General features: G+C 53.8%; 7 protein-coding genes across 7 annotated transcripts; 1 reads left to right on the top strand and 6 right to left on the bottom strand.

The window, feature by feature from the left end:
• Positions 1 to 942: 942 nt before the first annotated feature.
• Positions 943 to 2486, top strand: J4E85_002983 (uncharacterized protein; the record flags this gene model as incomplete). Its single annotated transcript, XM_051467256.1, has 6 exons — positions 943 to 966; positions 1056 to 1218; positions 1276 to 1410; positions 1464 to 1722; positions 1776 to 2171; positions 2222 to 2486. 6 exons carry the CDS (start codon positions 943 to 945, stop codon positions 2484 to 2486), a joined length of 1242 nt encoding a protein of 413 aa, XP_051328415.1.
• A 2424-nt stretch (positions 2487 to 4910) lies between these two features.
• Positions 4911 to 6413, bottom strand: J4E85_002982 (uncharacterized protein; the record flags this gene model as incomplete). The annotated part of the gene is made up of 1 exon (XM_051467255.1): positions 4911 to 6413. The coding sequence occupies one exon, from the start codon at positions 6411 to 6413 to the stop codon at positions 4911 to 4913; it is 1503 nt and encodes a 500-aa protein (XP_051328414.1).
• Positions 6414 to 7019: 606 nt separating this feature from the next.
• J4E85_002981 (uncharacterized protein) lies at positions 7020 to 8566 on the bottom strand (the record flags this gene model as incomplete). The annotated part of the gene is made up of 2 exons (XM_051467254.1): positions 7020 to 8397; positions 8535 to 8566. 2 exons carry the CDS (start codon positions 8564 to 8566, stop codon positions 7020 to 7022), a joined length of 1410 nt encoding a protein of 469 aa, XP_051328413.1.
• Positions 8567 to 9086: 520 nt separating this feature from the next.
• Positions 9087 to 11506, bottom strand: J4E85_002980 (uncharacterized protein; the record flags this gene model as incomplete). The annotated part of the gene is made up of 5 exons (XM_051467253.1): positions 9087 to 9376; positions 9427 to 9859; positions 9909 to 10789; positions 10852 to 11419; positions 11477 to 11506. 5 exons carry the CDS (start codon positions 11504 to 11506, stop codon positions 9087 to 9089), a joined length of 2202 nt encoding a protein of 733 aa, XP_051328412.1.
• Positions 11507 to 11936: 430 nt separating this feature from the next.
• J4E85_002979 (uncharacterized protein) lies at positions 11937 to 12509 on the bottom strand (the record flags this gene model as incomplete). The annotated part of the gene is made up of 2 exons (XM_051467252.1): positions 11937 to 12374; positions 12441 to 12509. 2 exons carry the CDS (start codon positions 12507 to 12509, stop codon positions 11937 to 11939), a joined length of 507 nt encoding a protein of 168 aa, XP_051328411.1.
• Positions 12510 to 13197: 688 nt separating this feature from the next.
• Positions 13198 to 15171, bottom strand: J4E85_002978 (uncharacterized protein; the record flags this gene model as incomplete). The annotated part of the gene is made up of 3 exons (XM_051467251.1): positions 13198 to 14504; positions 14592 to 14889; positions 14992 to 15171. The coding sequence occupies 3 exons, from the start codon at positions 15169 to 15171 to the stop codon at positions 13198 to 13200; spliced, it is 1785 nt and encodes a 594-aa protein (XP_051328410.1).
• Positions 15172 to 17759: 2588 nt separating this feature from the next.
• Positions 17760 to 18845, bottom strand: J4E85_002977 (uncharacterized protein; the record flags this gene model as incomplete). Its single annotated transcript, XM_051467250.1, has 1 exon — positions 17760 to 18845. The coding sequence occupies one exon, from the start codon at positions 18843 to 18845 to the stop codon at positions 17760 to 17762; it is 1086 nt and encodes a 361-aa protein (XP_051328409.1).
• Between the last annotated feature and the right edge of the window lie 130 nt (positions 18846 to 18975).

Genomic DNA, 18975 nt, shown 5'->3' with positions numbered 1-18975 from the left:
CGGGGGAGAGGAAGGGGCGAAGAATAAAGATGATGCACACACGGGTTCGGTCAGCTTTAATATAGCAGCGAGATGGAGGTAATCGGCGCAAAGTAAGTCAGAGGAGCTAAGTTCGGCAGAGCTCACTTCCCATCCCACATGGACTGGCGTGTCTCAGTGGCTCTACCGTTCAAGATCTCGTCAAATGGTCCTGTTTGATTCGCCAAGGACCGCATCGGCGAGGGCTAGACTGGAAGTTGGGTGCAGGGCTGTGGGCCATCTGGCGAGTTCGGGACACCACTGGGCGAAATGCGGGACATTCTGCGGCCTTTTCTATGAGAGTGACTAAAGTCGGCGGTTGTCTGATGGGATAGAACTGCACCTGGGGCAGGGTTAGCTGTCGAACATAGTGGCACAGCACGGCTGTCGTGGACGGGGTGGCATTCTTCCACCAATAGCAGGCGGGCACGCGCGTGGGGGAAGCCAGTGTCGCTCTTTCCTTGGCCTCTGGGGAACCTCGTTACCCCTCGGAACGCAATAAACGCCAACCACCACGCGTGCCCCAAGGAATTACTCCAAGACAATTCCGCCATGTCGAGACGAGCCTCGCTGCTTCCTCGACGGCTTGGAGACGCCACGGCCATCGGAAACAGATGTAAAGCGCGCGCTGAGCAAGACACAGCCCCCACCATGACCAAGGCCTCGAATGATGCAACGTCATCCGGCCGCGGCTGCCGGCAGCACGCGTGAGGCCTCGTGCCCCTCATCGCGTTGCTGGGTCATATATCTTCCGTCGCTATCGATAAGTGCTCAAAGGCCGACGAAGCTGTGTCGGGTATTGAAGCATCGCATCCCCTTCAATTCCAGCTCTTGTCTCGTCTCATCTTGCTCGAGATCAGGACAGCAGCTGCCAGTGTCTCTATCATCTGGGCCTTTTCTCAACCCTGCAAAACTATAGTCAATATGGCGCCAGTAGAAGTGCTCATGGTACGTTGCCCCTCACCACAGTCTAGCCGCAGCTCTGTGGCTCACTCACATCTGCGGCGCGTCGCATGTCAATGCTAATTGCACGCCAGGTCGGTACTGGAGAGTACACGACAGGATTCGTTGGAGGAGGCGCCTCCAAGTCGGACAAGAAGGTTGGTGTCGTAGGCCTGACGCTGTTCGACCTCCGAAGACGCGGCAAAGTGGGCAAGCTGTCCATGGTGGGCACATCGGGCGGCAAATTCCCCGCAATCCGTGAGTCGCACAGCATCTGGACGGTTTTACTATGTCCGGCATGCTGATATTTACCAGGCGAGCATCTCCAGAAGAACATTTCCGAGGCATACAACAACTTGGACGTGTCATTTGAGGAGTTCCCAAAGGAAGGCAAAACTGATCCGAACGCGTACAAGACAGCGATTGACGCGCTTCCAAAGGGCAGTGCCAGTGAGTTGCAATATACACCCGCTCAATTACCTCCTCCCATTGACGTCGCATAGTCACCATCTTCACACCTGACACCACTCACTACCCGATCGCTCTGTACGCTATCGAACGCGGAATCCACGTCCTCATCACGAAGCCCGCGGTAAAGCTCCTGGAACACCATCAGGCGCTTTTGGCAGCTGCGAAGAAACACAATGTCTTCGTTTACATTGAGCACCACAAGCGATACGATCCTGCGTATGCTGATGCGCGTTTCCGGGCGCAGAAGCTGGGCGATTTCAACTACTTCTACTCCTACATGAGCCAGCCAAAGTACATTCAACCCCTACTGAATCGAAGACTCTATTTGCTAATACTTCGATCAGGAGCCAACTGGAGACGTTCAAGGCCTGGGCGGGTATCGATTCCGATATCTCCTACTACCTCAATTCTCACCACATCGACATCAACGAGTCCATGATCCCCGATTGGAAGCCAGTACGCGTCATGGCTAGTGCTGCAAAGGGCATTGCAACAGGACTGGGCTGCGATCCTGCTACCGAGGATACCATCACACTGCTCACCAACTGGGTGAAGAAGGATGACCCTAGCAAGGTCGGAACAGGTGTTTACACAGCTGGCTGGGCAGCGCCTCAAAAAGCCGGTGTACACTCGAATCAGTACTTCCACTACATGGCATCTACAGGAGAGATCCGCGTCAATCAGGCCAAGCGCGGTTACGACGTTACTGACGACGAGGGTGGTCTCCTCTGGTACAACCCGTGAGTTCAAACATCGCAAAGTCATCCATTTGCGTACTAACCACTTACAGATTTTACATGAAGTACGCTCCCGATGAGGAGGGCAACTTCGCAGGCCAGATCGGCTACGGATACATCTCTTTTGAGAAGTTCGTTGATGCCGTCAACAAGCTCAACGCAGGCGAGGTCACACTCGAACAGCTAGACGCGCGGCCACTCCCAACCCTGAAGAACACTATCGCGACGACCGCAATTCTCGAGGCAGGCAGAAGATCGCTCGATGAAAACCGGCCGATTGACATCATTGAGGAAAATGGTGTCTGGTCTTTGAAGTAGTCAAGTCGAGCAATCAAAAGCGAACGTGGCACCGCTCAGTGGGGCGCGCCTACCATGTACCTTTTCGTCACAGTCTCGCTTTAACAAGCGTTGTATACCTTTAGCCTAAGTCGCACAAGCACTGTTTACTCATCATCCACTGATCCTAGCTTGACGTGATCGTCGCCTCCGCTATGGCGCGGTCCCACGTGGTTACTGACACGCCGTCGACAGGCTCCACCCCCATAACGCGAGGACAGACCCGTAGACAAGGTAAAACAGTCTCCACAAGGTGGCGTATGCACAAAACAAGGGCATTTTGAAAAGCGGGAGATGCTCGGGTGCTCTAGTCAGTTTCTGTGACGGGCTCGGGCGAACGTCCACCGAACGAAAAAGGCTAGGGTGATCCCGAGACCGAGACCGACACACCCACTCCGACTCCGACACTTTGTCTCCTGGGAACAGACTCCCCTTCCTTAGTGTAGCACAGGCCGACGGCTGGTAATCCTAGCTCAGATCCACGGAGGGCTTTTCATAGCTGTTTCGAACTTTAATCCAACGTCGAAAATGTGATCCTTAATCCAACGTCGTGGGTGCCAGGTGCCTTAGATCTCATGGCTGTCCTTTCCACATATACTGACTACGCAAAGACCATGTAGCAGAACCATTTGACTACTTCATCGCCATGTATCATCATTAGGTGTGTACACACCCAGTCACTCATTAACGTTTTGTCACTCACCCATTCTTTGTTTAGTGATCAAGGGGTTGTACAGCCACAAAGCTGATGACATCACAACAATACCAACAAAAGGCCGTTTAGACAAAGGCTATACGCTCTCCAGCATACTCAAAGCCTTCTGGTGTATACCTCACGACCGTGGCTTTGGCCTTGTGCCTCAAGCTTACCACTGTCGTCGAAGAGGGAAAGAAAGACTTTGCGATGGTGGACCGACGCACACACCTTTTCCAAAAGATCCAGAGCTCTTCTGAAGCGCTCGTGGCAAGCGAACAAGACATACTGAATGATTTCTTAAGTACGAAAGGTCTCTCCCAGATCGATCTGGACAAGTCTATATCGACCGAGCGCATACGCACACCACATACGCACACCACTCGGTCCGGCGTTCTTGTAACGGAGGATCGCGACGATAAAATAGATGAGGCATGTGGAATTGCCCGCATAGTTCCTTATTTGCGCCGGCGATGCTCTGTCGACTTGTACCTAACGCCGGATCAGCGATACCCTAACTTGAGCAACGACGATGGCGGAGCGGTAGAATATGCCGTAGAAAGAGATCTCGTACTTCAGAGGCATGAGCTTAGTACCAGTGAGCTAGGATGCGACAAGCACATGGTATACCTCGAGACGGAAAGAGCTCAGCTTCACAACGAACACTTCGGCGAAATTGATCACATCGGAGTCTGGTTCTATGATGAAGTTCTGGACATTGGCCTCGATGCCATCTACCGTATACTTGGTTGCGAACATCACGACATCGCCATTCTCGGTACGCCTTTCGCCGCGGAATTGTACACGATTGGCTGCGATGAGACCGCGACTCTAGAAGCCGGGGAAGCGCTGCAGAAGACGATAGGAACGAATAAGTTCGTCATAATTCCCGTGAGTAATGGCTGGAAAAGGATACACGCTGGAGATCGTAGCGGTCATTTGCTCGGTACACATTGGACCTTGGTGATCATCGACTGTCACCAGCCGATTATCCATGCACGACACTATGACTCCGACGGTACGGCGAGTAACTTCGAAGCGGCTATGGTACTACTTCGTGGCTTCAGCAGAATCTATGCGGAAACGCGACCAGACTACAAGATTGATCAAAAGACGCTTGGCACTAACCTCCACCAAGAAATGCGCTGCCCCAACCAAAAGCTCCACAACCGGTGCTACGCTGATGGTGGCGGTGCCTGTGGGCCTTTTGTATGGGCTTTCGCGAAAGATATGGTACAGTATATCATCGAATGTCATGAAGACGCTCACCGTCTGGGCCGACATGTTGACATTGACATCACCTTGCCCGCTGGCTTTGCGCAACGTTGGTGTTGGGATTCGGGGGCGACGCGGAAAAGGATAAAGAACCTGCTTGAACTAGAACGAAGGTCGAGGGTTTGGCTCAATGGTACGCATGACTGGTGGGAGACAGATGGGCAGCCCGGGTGGAAAGATTGGCTGGCGGCCAGGAGGGAAAGGATAACTGCGGATTATTTCTGGGATCCGTGGCATGGCATTCATGCTTAAGATCCTAAGCAATAATCATAGTTTGACAGCTTATGAAAATTCTAAAGTTCACATTACACTGTTCTCAACTTCCTCAATCACCAAGTAGTAGCCAAGTCAGGACTAGTACCTTGAGAGATTTCGATACGTTTCGTGAGCATCCTTCTTTGCATTATACATTGAGAGATATCGAAAAGGTGACAAGATTACGCGCCCATTATTACCGGCCGCCCAAATTGAGGCGCCAGCTCACTCTCCAGCCCCCATGGATCCCAAAAGGTCATCTCGTTCAATCCCTTTCCTTTCAGCCAAGATCTCCAACCTGCCACACCGTCCCCCGGCGTGGAAATCCTCTGTCCCACACTATCCATCCACTCCGAAGTACGATTCAGCCACTCTCGGGTTCTCAGCTCTCTCAACACGAGACTCCATATCACCCTACGCGTCTTCGCTGAGTCCCAGTTTCTGCGGCGCTGGTAACTGTCTGGTAAACAAGGGTCGATTTGGCCCTCATCCGGAAAGTTGGGGTCTTCCCGACAGTCGGCAATGTATTGCGTGATTTCCTTACTCATTTCCCATACAAAAGGGCCACAGGCGCCCAGGCCGTCTTCTTCGCCGCTGACATTCTCATGGCCTTGGTTGGGGCAATGTGTGTCAATGTCAAAAACAAATTCTTCCTCGTTGAAACGTCCCGGCTGCACATGGTTGAGCATCGTTCGTACGCCAGTCAAGATCATCAGGGCTGCTTTGCAAATGTTCGAGTCTTCCATTGCGTAGTGATGTAAAAGGCCAGCGGATTCGTGGTAGCTGGAGTCAAAGTAGCGGCCTTTGATGGTCGAAGAGCGACAGTCGACGAGGAGAAGAGACCAGTGATTGCCTGCAGTTGATTCATGGGGCACAGGCTCTGTGATGGGATTCGTCTTGGCCGCTTCATACTGACGTTCACGTTCCATGCCTGTCTCGTAAACGTCTTCGTACGCGTTGCTGATCGGTACCAAGATGAAGTCTTTGTCCCTGCATTTCTCAATCAGCAGTCTATCGAACCATACTGCCTCCTGATCTTGAAGTTCCTGCGCTTTCCTCATACTGGTGTAGAGCTCGGATCCCTGACTAATACGACAGATTGCGATCCCGTGTTTTTGGCAGTTGGCAGCTCGCTCCAGTATATCCAGAGATGTGTCTATGTGGCTGTCGTGAAACCAACCGTCGTCGGGGCCGAGAGTGAGAAAATGGGGGAACTGAGATTCATCGATCGATGCGTTTGCCGTTTCGAGGACAGTATGATTGGGCTTTGCGGAGAGAGTGTAGTCGCGATCAAAGACGTCTAGCCGCTGAATACTCGTGTAGGTATCCCAACTAAAGGCTTCTGCTTCCCTGAACGCATCAGTGTCTTCGAAGACACTATCATACTTGCGCGCTTCGTGATGCCCATCACTCTTGGTTGACGACTGTTCTCCTCCCCCGGAATAGGCCGAGCAATCAACCGACCAGCGGCGAGGATAGTTTGATCTGATCTCAGATTTGCGGAGTGTCCGGTTGTTGGTAACAGCTTCAAGAATTCGAGCGCAGTTGTCGATTGGGATGGCATGAGAGATAAGATTGTCGGTACCTCTGCTGCTGACACGATCAACCCCGGTAGTAATGTAAGATGCTGCCTTGAAACGAGGAACACTTGTAAGGTCGAGAGCATCGATGGATGTCGACGACATTATTTGGGAGGATCCTATAGGCGGGAGACCATTCCGGGCAAGTGCTTCGTGGAGACTTTGTAGCGATTGGTGGCTAGCTTCCGTACTCATGGTGCGTGGTCTTGCGAGTCGTGAATGGCCAACGAGCGATATGAATTCCAGTGCATTCGAACTTGAGGTTGGCTTTTCATGTGCAAGACGCATACGAAAAGTCATCAGATGATGTAGCTTGCCCTTGGCATTCCAAATGCAGGCAGGAGCTAGAGAGACACGAACACAATGGGTCACTGACAAAGCGTGAGATAAAGGATGCAGGTCGTAAAAGAGAGGCAGACGGGACCAAGAGAGTGATACAAAGAACAATGATACAGGCATCAGACACTTCACACAAGCAGAAAATAGAGCGAAGAGCTTCGTTAATGTTGATACGCAAATCGATCGCTAGCCACTCATCAGCATCGCTCGCTAGATGCTCCTTGATAACTATCACCAATGCAGACCCGAGAAGAAATTAGAGCGACAGCAAGGAGAGCATGCGCGTGCAACCTCCATTAACGAAATTAGTTCCCCGCCTCACAGCACCATGTAATGATGCTTAAGCTTATTTTCCTCGCCTGCGATCACAGCTTAACCAGCCTTTCCGGCCTCATCCAGCCTTGTCAGCATGCCCTGGACCTCCTTGACGAGAGCCTTGCGCTTGAGCCTAGCTTCTGGATCACCTTCCGTCTCGACACCATCTAGCTTGAAGATGATCTGGGTCAAGATAGTCTCACTCAGCTTCTTGTATTCGAATGTCCTCTTCGCCTTATCTTCTGGCGGGCTGGCCATGAATTGCACACACATGGGTACGAATTCGGTGTGGAACTTGCTGGCGATGGCATCGAGTTTGCCGATTGGGGTTTGGGGCTCGGCGGGTTTGGCCGGGGGAGGAGTGGGACTCGGGCGCGGTGCCGCGCTGATATGCGAGGGGATAGGGAGGTATTCTGCGCCGGCCCCGCCAGTTGTGTAGCCGGGTGTTGAGGTGCCAGAGGCGTTTGCCGAAGAAGGACCCTTCTTCTTGCTCTTCCTGCCGCCGCGCTTGCGGGACTTCTTCTTGCCTGTAGTATTCGCGCCAGAGTCGACGTCATCTTCGTCGTCATCGTCGTCCTCTCCCTCGCTGTATGCGTGTTGTGGTGCGTCTTCTGATCCGGGTGCTAGGCCACCGACTGGGGTTTCGCCTACCGTGACCAGAATCTCACTACCGGTCCCGTCACCACGGAGGCCTTCCTCCCGTCCAGTCCGCTCGTCGTGCTTCAGATTCCTGCCCTTGTAGAACATGCGTATCCGCCTGTGGTCATCGACGCCCAGCTTCTTTGCTGCCGCTTGTCGGACTGTACCAATCTTCAGGTCTCCATCGCGTATGCTGTGCGCGGGGAAGTGTGTAGGGTAATGTGTGCGCCCGTTCTTGAAGATGAGAACGTCTGTTTCCCGTTCTGGGTTCTTGTCATCCCAGTCGACGATTTCGGGCGCTTGCGCTTGACCATTTCGTCGGAGGTCTTCGTTGGTGATGTATGAAAAGTCAGAGTCGTTGACGACGCCGGCGTTGGGCGAGTTGCCTGGCCGGCCAAATGGCGAGAAGCGTCCTCCCCAGTTTCCGCCGGTGCGCGAGAACCAGGACATGGTGACGATGACAGAGGCTAGTGCGATAGCAAGGGTGGTAAGGTAGGTAGGGTCGTCGAGGCGAGGGTTCGTGAGGAACTCGGCGACGTCGTGGAAGCTGCGGTGCTGTAGGGCGCGCAACACTTTGGATAGCGCGTTCGTGTGTTGGTTTTCAGTGTCGCCTGACGAAGAAGTTGTCGTGGAGCTTAGTAGAGATCGAGAGTCGCGGAAGTTGAAGGATTTCTTCAATTCGTCGACCAGGTTACTTAGCGACGCCACGGTGGTGGTGTGAGACTCGCCCTGCCAGTGTAGCAGGCCGTAAGCAGTCAGCGTATGCGAATGACGTAGTAAGCTGCCAGAAAAAGCCCTGGGTTGTGTAGTGGGGGGCGGCTGTAGGCGGTGTGAATCAATGTTGATCGGCCAAAAGTATGAGCGACTGGTACGGAAGCTCCGACCGCCCAGGTGCCGCATCGACCCACTTGACTGCACATGTCTCCCACTTACGAATAGTCACTGAACAGTAGGCTTCGCTGCATACACACTGTTATATCCTAGCAAGTAAATTGTCTCTAAGATAACGTATGTTTCTAGCTTGATAAAATCCTAGACATCTCTTTACAACGCGACAGGAATTGTTGCCGCCCCTGCTGACGCAGTACGCAACTCACACATCACTCGTTGCAAATTTGGTGGTCATGCAATCGTTGATTCAGTATAATACACAAGCTAGGCTTGATCATGTGTACCGTTCTCGTAATGATCAGTGTCCATCGGACACGTAAGATCCAGAAACAAAAAGAAAGATTTTGAGGGTTATGCCTGGAGAACCGTTACGCCCCGATGCCAATTATGACGTGAGAAAGAACAAAGATTTGACAAGAAGGAAGTATCGTAAGTCATGAGGCGATGCTCAAGCATCGTGACAAGTACGCCAGCAAATGACTGAAGAGTGAACTGGGAACAAATGCCCGTCGAATCATGGATGATGCATGTTCGCTACATCTTGTGACGAACACACCTCAACAGCATCACATTCTCCGACCAAGACAAGAAAGCTTACGCCCTGCTTCGTTTGGGCGTAGCAAGGAAAGCGAGCCTTGACTTGCTGATAGCACCCGCACGTCCTGAGGTGTGGCGAGCTGGCTTGCTTGCGCTGGCAGGGGCCTTTGGAGCGGGTGCAGGTGTCCGCTTCATCTTCTTGTTGGAGCGCGTGTCGTCGTCATTAGGTCCATCGTTCTCCTTGTCGGATGTCTCCTGGAGGGTCTCCAGCTTGCGCTTGGTGCCGTCGACGAGAGAAGATGCATCGCTCTGACGTACCATGCGGATCGTGCCAGTCGATACAGGGCCTGAAAAAGTTAATGAGTTGTCAGTAATGAGAGGCGAGAAGTAGACCTACCAAAGTTGACAGTGTTGCCGGACTCGAAGGAAAAGGAACGTGGATGATTAGGAGCTTCGCCACCGAATGTGAGGCGACGAGATGGAGAAGCGGTCAGAGTCTCAATCTCTTGAGAAAGATCTGGGCCATTGTGTGCTCCCGAGCCGAGACTAGGATAGATCACAGCACCAGCAGGCACTTCACTGCCTGCCCTGAACTTCATCGGGGACGGTGATTTGCCCAGCTCATCGTGCGACGCGCGCTCCAAAGTACTACTGCTGAAGTTGACTTGCTTCTTCACGGGAGCTGTAGCAGGAGCCAGGGACGGTGCTTTGTCGAGGCTCATGGTCGGAGGTGACATGTGAGTACCTGCCGCGACTTTGCTAGGATCGTCCGAGAATTTGCGGTTTGGCGTGCGAAGAATTGACCGGACGCGCTGCAAGTTGCTGCTTGCCTGCTGGTGTTAGTGGATACTTGGAAAAAGCGCCCATAGATAGACATACCTTGCGCATGCTCTCGCGTGCATTGTCCCTCAGAGTCTGCAGATGGCCAATGTTGCTAGGAGGAGAGAAGGTATTACGGGCAGAGGACGACTCGAAGCTACGATTGACAGATGGCGAAGCTCCCAGGTTGTTCGTGGAAGGCGACTTTCCTAGAGTTGGGATCATCGATGTCGTCTTCAGAGTCTTGACGCTCTGTGAACGCGCCATAGATGACTTCGTAGGCGTCATCAATCGCGCAGCTAGACGAGGAAGTGCAGTTTGAGATGTCTTCTTGCGGGCCGGCGTTGCAGCTGCGCGGGCTGGAACATCGGGCATCTTTTCGCGAGACGCAGGGCGGGTGGTGGCAGCATCGTCAGACTCGGTGCGCTTGACACGCTTAGCTACCGGATTACGGTCGCCGTCGCCGTCGCCGTCGCGTGAGGCCGGTCGTCCATCGCGTGTAGGAGGAGCCATGCGAGCTGGTGGCTGGGAGCGTGGCAGAGCAGATCCGGTGAGGTCCATCTTGGATTGAGTGCGCTTCAACGGGGTTGGGGGAATCTTGCTTCCAGATCCTGCGAGGTCCATCCTCGACTGTGTGCGCTTTAGACCTCCAGCGGCACTCGAGCTCGGCTCCGCCAGATCTGCTTTCGACTGTGTACGCTTGAGTTTGTTCGTCTCCGTGTTCGCGAGCTCTGGTTTCGAGGGCGACTTCTTGAGCGACTGGCCTACGACGGGCTTGAATCGTGTCGGGTCGGCGCGGAAAGCTGACGGGTGGTTCGCGATAGAGTCCATGTTCTTGAACTGCTTCATATGTACGTCGCTGAAGCGAGCCATCTTGCCCTTGGCTTCGGCCATCTTGCGCTGGGGAGACACATCGACCTTGGAGGACCACTCGCTCGTGCCTATATGAAAATAGCGATTAGAAAAAGCAAAACAGGTTGAGTTGACTATCACTTTAACGTACCGAACAGAGCACGGCTGCCACCACCAGGAGTGCCTGCGATCCCAGCGTCTTTCAGGATGTTGCGCGAGCTTGGGCTCAGCGTGGCTTCGTCTTGTTTCGAGGAAGGTGACTTGAAGCGGAAGCGGAAGTCAGGCGATGACCCAACATTGGCCATCGAAGAGGCAGCTACAGGAGTCTTCGAGGGCGTTGCCTGACCCGCCAGGCCGGTCGCTTTGGAAGGCGCGGTACCCAGTGACTGAAAACCGAGCCAGCGCGCCTCATCCAGGATCTTGGCTGTGCTCGCGTGGTGATGCGCTGGATGCATCTCCTGTCCTGCCGGCTTGATCGGAGTGCGATCTTTGGGTGTTTGGCTCTTGGCGTCATCAATGAGCGACTTGGTTGATTTGCTCTTATGAGGTGTGGGTGTCGCGGCCGCTTGCGGTAACTTGGACTGGGCCTTGGGACCTGCAGAGGCGTTCGAGGGCGTCTTCCGCGCCATACCAGGCTCTGGCAATTCTGGAAGGTCTGGAAGGCCCAAGTTGGGCGACGAGGCAGTGTGCCAACTATCTTCGGAGGGCGTAGTCTCGCGCTACAACAGACGCATCAGTAAATGTAAACAAACGGTGGAAAAGCAATGTGCGCGTACCTTGAGCAGACGAGCTGATCGACGCGCCATCTTGTCAAGAAATGTTCAAGAAGGATCAGCTACTAGGTTGCAACACGAAGGGAGCGGAGATTGGGACTGGCCTGTGGGTGGGGAGGGACGGGGAAGATATCGGCTAGAGCATGGATAAACAAAGCGCACGGGCCTTAACGTCCCGAACAGGAAACGACGTCATGAGGAACCACGAGATGTGAGGGCACGTGGGAGACTGCACACTACATTGAGATATAAACATGGGAAGTGGGTAAGCTAGCCTTAGTGTAGGCTATAGGATGTTCAGGTTTCTCCAGGGCTCCTAGGTTGACGTGCTGCAGTGAGGCACAACTGGCGCACAGCGCACAAGACAGGGCTTCGTTGTTTCGCAATGGAATGTTTTCCACATCAATGTCAAAATCACCCTGCACTGACTTCGCGCATGTTCTACCGGATACTAGTCCACAGCTCACCAGCCCTTCTGCGTTTCCTTCCCAAGTAGTGCGCCAGGCGGTTTCGCCAAGCCCGCCTCAACACTTCTCTCCACCTCGTTCCTCAGCCCTTCAATTCTCTTCTCTTCATCTTGGCTCTGTACCCTCGTTTGTTCCCCACTTTTCCACACAAAGTTGCCGGCGCCTCCTCTCCCACTCCTTGCAACGGGAAGTTCCTGACCTTCTGGATGCCACGGCGTGCTAACTTGTGGCTTCGATGATGTAGGAATAGCAGTTGCATCAGCAGCCTGCGTAAAGGTGCCTTCTTTCTGGAGCTCGGTGGGCTGGTACCAGTTGCCGGCACCACCACGACCCATGTGTGCGTAGTCTTGCGACGCGTTGGAGGGCTGCACTTGTGGAGGGTCGCGTGAAGGTTGCGCAGCGGCAGTGGTGGAAGAGCGGTTGGCTTCGACGTCCTGTGTTGACGGTGAGCATACCTAAGAACATATAGGATTGAGAATGCGTGATCATTATCGACTCACTTCGGCAACCTTCTTACTTTGCTCCTGCGCCGCGTAGTAATTGCCTGCACCACCGCGTCCGTAGGCCATCGTGATCGGATGCTCCCAGTATTGGCTTATAGCCTCGATTTGGAGTTTGCTGTATTGAGCGTAGGTGCGCAGAAGCTGTCAATGGTAAACCAGAGAGATGATAAACCCGGAAGATGGATGGAGAGGTTGGGCGTTGCTACATGCGCATGTGGTACGCGGCTCCGAGTGGGTCATGCGAACCCATATCAATCCGCGCCCAATGTTCTGGATTGATAGGAACGTGGGGAACGGCTTGTCTAAACGACGATCTACTAGATTCAGTGTGGGGTCGGAATTGGTCATAAGCTTGGCAAATTGATAACGCGGGCTGCCAAGCAGATGCCACCGTCTTGAAAGACGACTTGGGTATGATGATCTTCTACACATGCTTCATGGTCTGCATATTAGTTGCGCGACGACTGCTCAAATGTCAGTCAATCACATAAATGTCATGTAATCCTCGAGTTGAAACTTTGAATAATCGTGATATTCGCACACTGCTACTAACAAGTGGAAAGCTGAACATGCTACCGGAGGGCCTATTCCCTAACGGCAGCCGTGAAAGAACATAACAAGACATCGCTATACCGATTGAAACAGTTATTGGCCATCGTCCCTGATGATGCCACCAAGCCTGGTTAACTCCTTGACGCCATCATTCCCTTCTGAACTCCATAAAGCATCTTGAACCCGCCCAAGAAGAGAAACACTACTCTCGGCCCTCTTGTACAGCGCGCAGTACGGGGTAGAGGTTGTGTGCATCGTCGTCGCTCATGCGGCGCTCGAGATCGTGCTTGACGTCTTCCTCATCGTCAGAGAAGTCATGCGACTCGAGTCTGTCTTTGAGGTACGCCCTGAGCCTCTCGATAACTCGGATGTTCTCAACCCAGGATTGCTGAGACTGGTCGCCTTGTTCTGTGTTGTTTGACGACGCAATGCTTGGTGAGCGAAGAGCAGGGTCAACCTTGGGCGAGTGGATAGCCAACTGGTTAACGTCATGGTGAAGACTGTTTTGCTCAGAATCCCGGCGATCCTTGGGCGATGCACCGTCGCTTGACATATCCATGGAGTCGTGCTCTGATCGGTCCGGAGCGGCTTTCTGGAGGAGGTTACCAGAGAAGCGGCGACGGCCATCAGAATCAAACGCTGGTGCAAGTCCAGAAGATGGTGCAGCAGCTGACATGTCTGACATCGCGCTGACAGATGGTAGAGTAGGGTACATGCTACCAATCGAACTCCTTGATGTGGGAGAAACACCGTTGTTAGAGTGCTGCGCACCGGGAGAGTGCTGAGATCCGTATGATAGCACGCTGGATGCTGGTGTCAGAGCAGGGGTCTCAGCGCTGGTGGATCCGATGGCAGTGGCGTGAGACGACTGAGAGTGGCTAGACGAAAGGCCAGGTGGCGAGTTGCTGGAGCGGTAGCCAACGCCGGTAGGAACGTAGTGTCCGGGGTGGGCCACACCAGCAGCCGCAGCGTGGTTGGGGTTCTCATAGACGGTGCTTTGCAGTTGCTCCAAGAACTGGTCAATATTCAAGAGATCGCTCTTGGTCCTAAGGTTGGGAAGCGGCAGAGAGTAGGGGTGGTGCATGGGTGGGTGCTGTGCTTGAGCAACCATTGAGCCGCCGTGGCCATACTCAGACATGCCCTGGCCCTGGTAGCCGCCTCCACCGCCACCAAGGACGGGAAGCTGAACACCTTGGAGACCCATGAGCCGTTGGCCGACATCATAGTAGGTGGTTGGGTCAATGGCGCGACGCTTGGCGTCTCCGAAGAACTCGTTGAGCGCATCATACGCGGCGCGCTTCCTGATTTCGTAGTCGTTGTTGAGCTGTTGCGATTGGTTCACAGCATAGTAGACAGGGCCATAGGCGGAGTTCTGGGGTGGGCCTCCGTAGAATCCGGCTGGGGCACCACCTGGGTGTTGCTGGCCGTAACCTCCGTTGGGGCCGAGGGCACCATCAGGATATTGGTATCCACTCGCTGTGGCAGCAAGCGCCTGCAAGTCAGCGACAACTGCATGTTCTGTTAGAGGATGATCGAAGTTGGGTAGCAGACATGGATCGAAGTTGAGATCGACCAAGTCATGTGAGGAGTACTTACGCTTGCCGTTTTGGCCCGGGTAGCCTTGGGCGCCGTGGGGACCGCCTCGGTTGGGCTCTGGGGAGCGGAGTAGCACGGAATCGTCGGCGTGCGTCTTTACGTGCTTCTTCAGATCCTGAGGACGCTTGAACGCCTTACCACAGAAATCGCACTTATGCGGCTTCAGCGGCACGTGCACGCGAATGTGGGAAGTAATGTGGTCGCGCTTGACCGTGGTGGTGCGGCAGTTACCCCACTGGCAGGTCAAATTCAGGTTGTTGGTGCTCTTGCGACCAACATGGCGCTCACAGACGTGGTCCTGCACGCAAGTCAGCGAGCTGCAAAGACGAGTAATGGCAGTGTTCTACGCGTCGCGGCGCGGTATGCAGCCGTCGCTAAGCACACTTGGCGAAGAACTTACATAGAGCTGCTCAGCAGAGGGAAGACGGTCGCCGCAGTTCTGCCACTGGCAGGTAAGCTGGTCGCCCGAGCCTGCAGAGACTGAGGCGGGCGTTGGAGCATTCTGCTGGATGGGGGTGCCCTGGGGCTGCTGTTGAGGAGTCGTGGCCGCTGCGGGCACTGTATTCTGAACCTCGCTCATCGTCTTGGCGAAGGTGCTGGCAGTTACCAACAATGGTGAGGGTGAAATGTGGGTGAGAGAGTCAAAACCGCGCAGAGCGATGACAGTTATCGCAAAGTTAAGCTACGGTAAGGAAGGGGCAGTCTGGGGTCGTGGAGCAAAGTCAGAGGAGAGGGCGCCCAGAGGTTCTCGGGGGCAGTTGGCAGCTTTTACCAGCGGAACGGAGCGGGCGAAGATTCGCCCAGAGAAAGAGAAACTGGCGCGGCCCATGAGCGAGGCACTGCCGGGCTAGGCCAGGGCAGGCATGGTCCGTGTAGGGTGGGCGCAGACGTCCTGTGATTCGGCCTTGCCTGCTCAGCCGCCCCACTCTCGTGCTCACTGGCGCCTTGGCCCTCATCTTGGCCGAACGCGATGGCTTCGCCGACATCCGTCACTCGCAAATGACCACATGCGACCCAGATTCACGTACGCGCTCCCTGTTTTCGCGGGGTATCTGGTCGGCGCATCCAGAGACACCACGCACAAGCAGGGCCATGGGCGTTGTTGCGCGCGCCGCTGGGTGCCTTGCCGCACGCTCGACCCCTCACACAGAAGCGACACAACCGAAACAGCAATCAAAATGCGGAATTCTTGGTGCCCTTGGCTTATGAGCAGCAGCGGGAAGTATTGGCATCCAATCTACTCCAGTTCTCGCTGCGATCCCATGCTCCTGTCACGCCATCCCATCATCACTGGTGGCGACAGCTGTGGCTGGTTGGCTGGCTATACCACATACCTTGAATTTACTTGGATTACAGAGCCGCCCGACTGCCCATCGGATGCCTTGCTGACTTCCCGGCTCGGGCGAATGGCCTGTCGCACTCGCATTCTATGCAGTGGGCCATCGATGCTTGCCAAATGCCCCTCATCTCAACGAGATGTTTACGGCACACCAGATCATGTACACGCCTGTAGAATCATTCAACATGATCTCGATCTTCGGCGCAAATGTCAATATACCAGTCTGTCAACCTTGTAGTCGCGCCGGCCGTATGTAGATGAACTCTGTCACAACCACCTGCCCTTGACATTCCCTGAGCATATAGTACACTTCCAACACGTTGAGGCCCTCGAAAAGGTCCCCTGAATGGCTCCGGGTTTCCATGTCTCAAACGGTCGCCAGCTTTGGGCGGGATGTCCACGCATCCACGTTTCCACTCTTGGCTCTTCGCCAAGTGCCCAGCAAGTAGGCCAAGAATTGAGCGATTATCACATTGAGGCTATGCACGCTTACGAGGCAGGAGGTATGGTCTTGCGGAGCAATCACACCTACCGCGTGCGTAGTTCGCTCGTAGTAAGTCGCACCGGTCCCAGGAGGCTGACCAGAGCAGCCTTGCGGTATTTTACGTTCTATTAGCGGCTCATACATTTCTTCTTTCCAAACATAGCCGGATTTCGATCTCCGTACTTCAGGGGCATGACAGCCATCGCGCGAACTGCGAACGCCTGCATGGCTTGTATCATGCCTTAGCATACCAATTCTAAGTTCGGCAGATCTTGCATAAGACGTTGCTGCATCGAACTCACGAGGTGCATCTGGAACGAAACGGGAACTGCATACGTCTACGTTCTTCGACGTAACTTTTACTTGATTGAATCTGAACAAGGAAAGCTGGGTTCTTCGTGCATCTCAGTACTCTCGGTGATACGTCGAGACCGGGCCTTCTTCGTTTCTAATGAACCAGCGCATCTAACCACATACACATCACCGCCTCGAATGACTTAGTTCCGATCTCTCTGTAACATCATGCATCTACCAAGAAGGAGACGCGTGTACACACATCAAGTATGATGCATGCAATCAGTTGCCTGTAACACCGTGCCTGAGCAGCCAGAATGCGCGTCGCAGTTGACGAACCAGCAAGCCACAGCACCGCCACACGTGTCTTCTATCTGCACCATGACGGACGCCACGCCTCTGCGCCGTCATCCAAGATCAGCGGAGGGCCTTGGAAGATAGGAGACAGGTCTTAGCACCCATCAGGCACTGTGCCTGTCTGCCGATGCATCCGCGTTCTCGTCCCGCACGAACACCAAGAGTACGGCAGAGCGGAATTCTTGATTCTCAGTCGCCAAGCCCCAACAGGTACTTCCTCCTCCAAAACTATCTTCGTTATCAGCAGTTCATCGATGATCGGGTTGAGACTAGATTTCCAGATTGTCTTAACGCTGTCTTACAAACCGCCAAACCAATGCAGATGACATCAACATGCAATGAAAACCCAATAAAAATACATGGCTTTTTCCTAGCTTCTACCATATTGCAAGGCTCATCTTTTTTCGCATCAGCTCAAGCTACACAAGCATAGAATTTGCCTCACTCTATGTTCGATGAGTTCACCATACTGATATGCAAGGGTTGATAGAGGTATATTTGTTGAGAATCCGCGTGGCATGTTGCGCATTCCTTGCATCGCCTAGGCAAAATCATACTTGTTCAAGAAGCCCATAGACATGTAAGGATGCGGCATGTAACTTGGAACCCGCAACATTTCGCAAGACAGAATACTGCTGTAACGATGAGTCTACAGTGCATATCCTCTTAGACTCTGGGGCAGATGCCTCCCAGCTCATCCCCTCTTCGCCGCCGCCTCCTTCAACATATCAGCAATAGCATAATACGCCGGCTTCCTCTCCAGATTCTCATCCCACAAGCAAGCATTCCCATTACCCGGGAAAGACTCCGGCACCCAACTAACCGGATCCCAAAAATCCCAAACGGTGACTCCAACACAGCTCTCCTCATCGACACACGCACGCACGGAGTCCGCATAGATAGCCGCCTGCGCAGCCGTCTTGTTCGCATTATCGGGCAGCCCGATCCGAACATCCAATTCCGTCAGCGCAGTCTCTAGGCCCAAGGCAGAGAACAGCTGTTGCGAAGCCCGAACATCATCATAAGTTGGCGCTCTGCCTACGGTGAAATGCGCCTGTAGTCCTACACCATCGATTGGCACATCAGCGCGTTGATACTCGCTGATCATGCGTGCAACAGCCAGACTCTTGTTGTTCACCCTCTCAATCCCGTAGTCGTTGTAGTATAGTTTCGTGCCTGGACTTGTGTACTTTCTTGCAAGGCGGAACGTATGTTCAATGTACTCTGGGCCAATGACGTCGAGCCAGATGGACTTGCGCAGCGTGCCATCGTCTTCGAATGCTTCGTTTACAACATCCCAGGCGTAGCAGTCGTTCCAGTAGTAGTCTGCGACCGTTTTGATGTGTGTTTCCAGGACGGAGAGAAGGCTACTTTTGGTCCAGTTGCCGTTGTTCACCCAGTCGGGGAGTTGCTGGTGCCAGAGGAAGGTATGGCAGCGCCGCATTTGGTGCGCATCTTTGCTCGGGTCAACGATCTCGTCGCCGAGCGTCCAGTTGAAGACGTTGCGTTGGGGCTCTGTGTGTATCCATTTTTGGCCGTTGGACGGGGTAACTTGGTTGAATTCGGAGCGGTTGAAGGCTATCGAAGTGTACTCGTCATTATCGAGGACGACGTTGTCGATGGCGGTGCCAAAGTACTTTAGTCCAGCTTTCTTTGCGAGATCGCCGAGACCTGGAGCAGGTTTGGGATGGGAACCCTGTTTGGGGTGTGCATATATGGGGGCCGGTGTTGGAGAGGCGAGCACAAGCGGAAGGAGCAGCTGGAAAACGGAGGACTTCATCTTCGCGGTGATAGTGAGCCTACAGGTGGGAGGCGTAGCATATGTTATACGGAAGTGAAGTGCACATCACATCTTCTTCGGGTATTCCCCGCATTCGAGATTGCCATATTGCTCTATACAGCTCAGCATG

This window comes from Alternaria conjuncta, assembly GCF_024043145.1.
Source record: "Alternaria conjuncta strain BMP 0040 chromosome Unknown scaffold_4, whole genome shotgun sequence".
Classification (NCBI taxonomy): Eukaryota; Fungi; Ascomycota; class Dothideomycetes; order Pleosporales; family Pleosporaceae; genus Alternaria; species Alternaria conjuncta.
The sequence above is the reverse complement of the archived record's forward strand: the minus strand, read 5'-3'. Positions and strand labels throughout refer to the sequence as shown.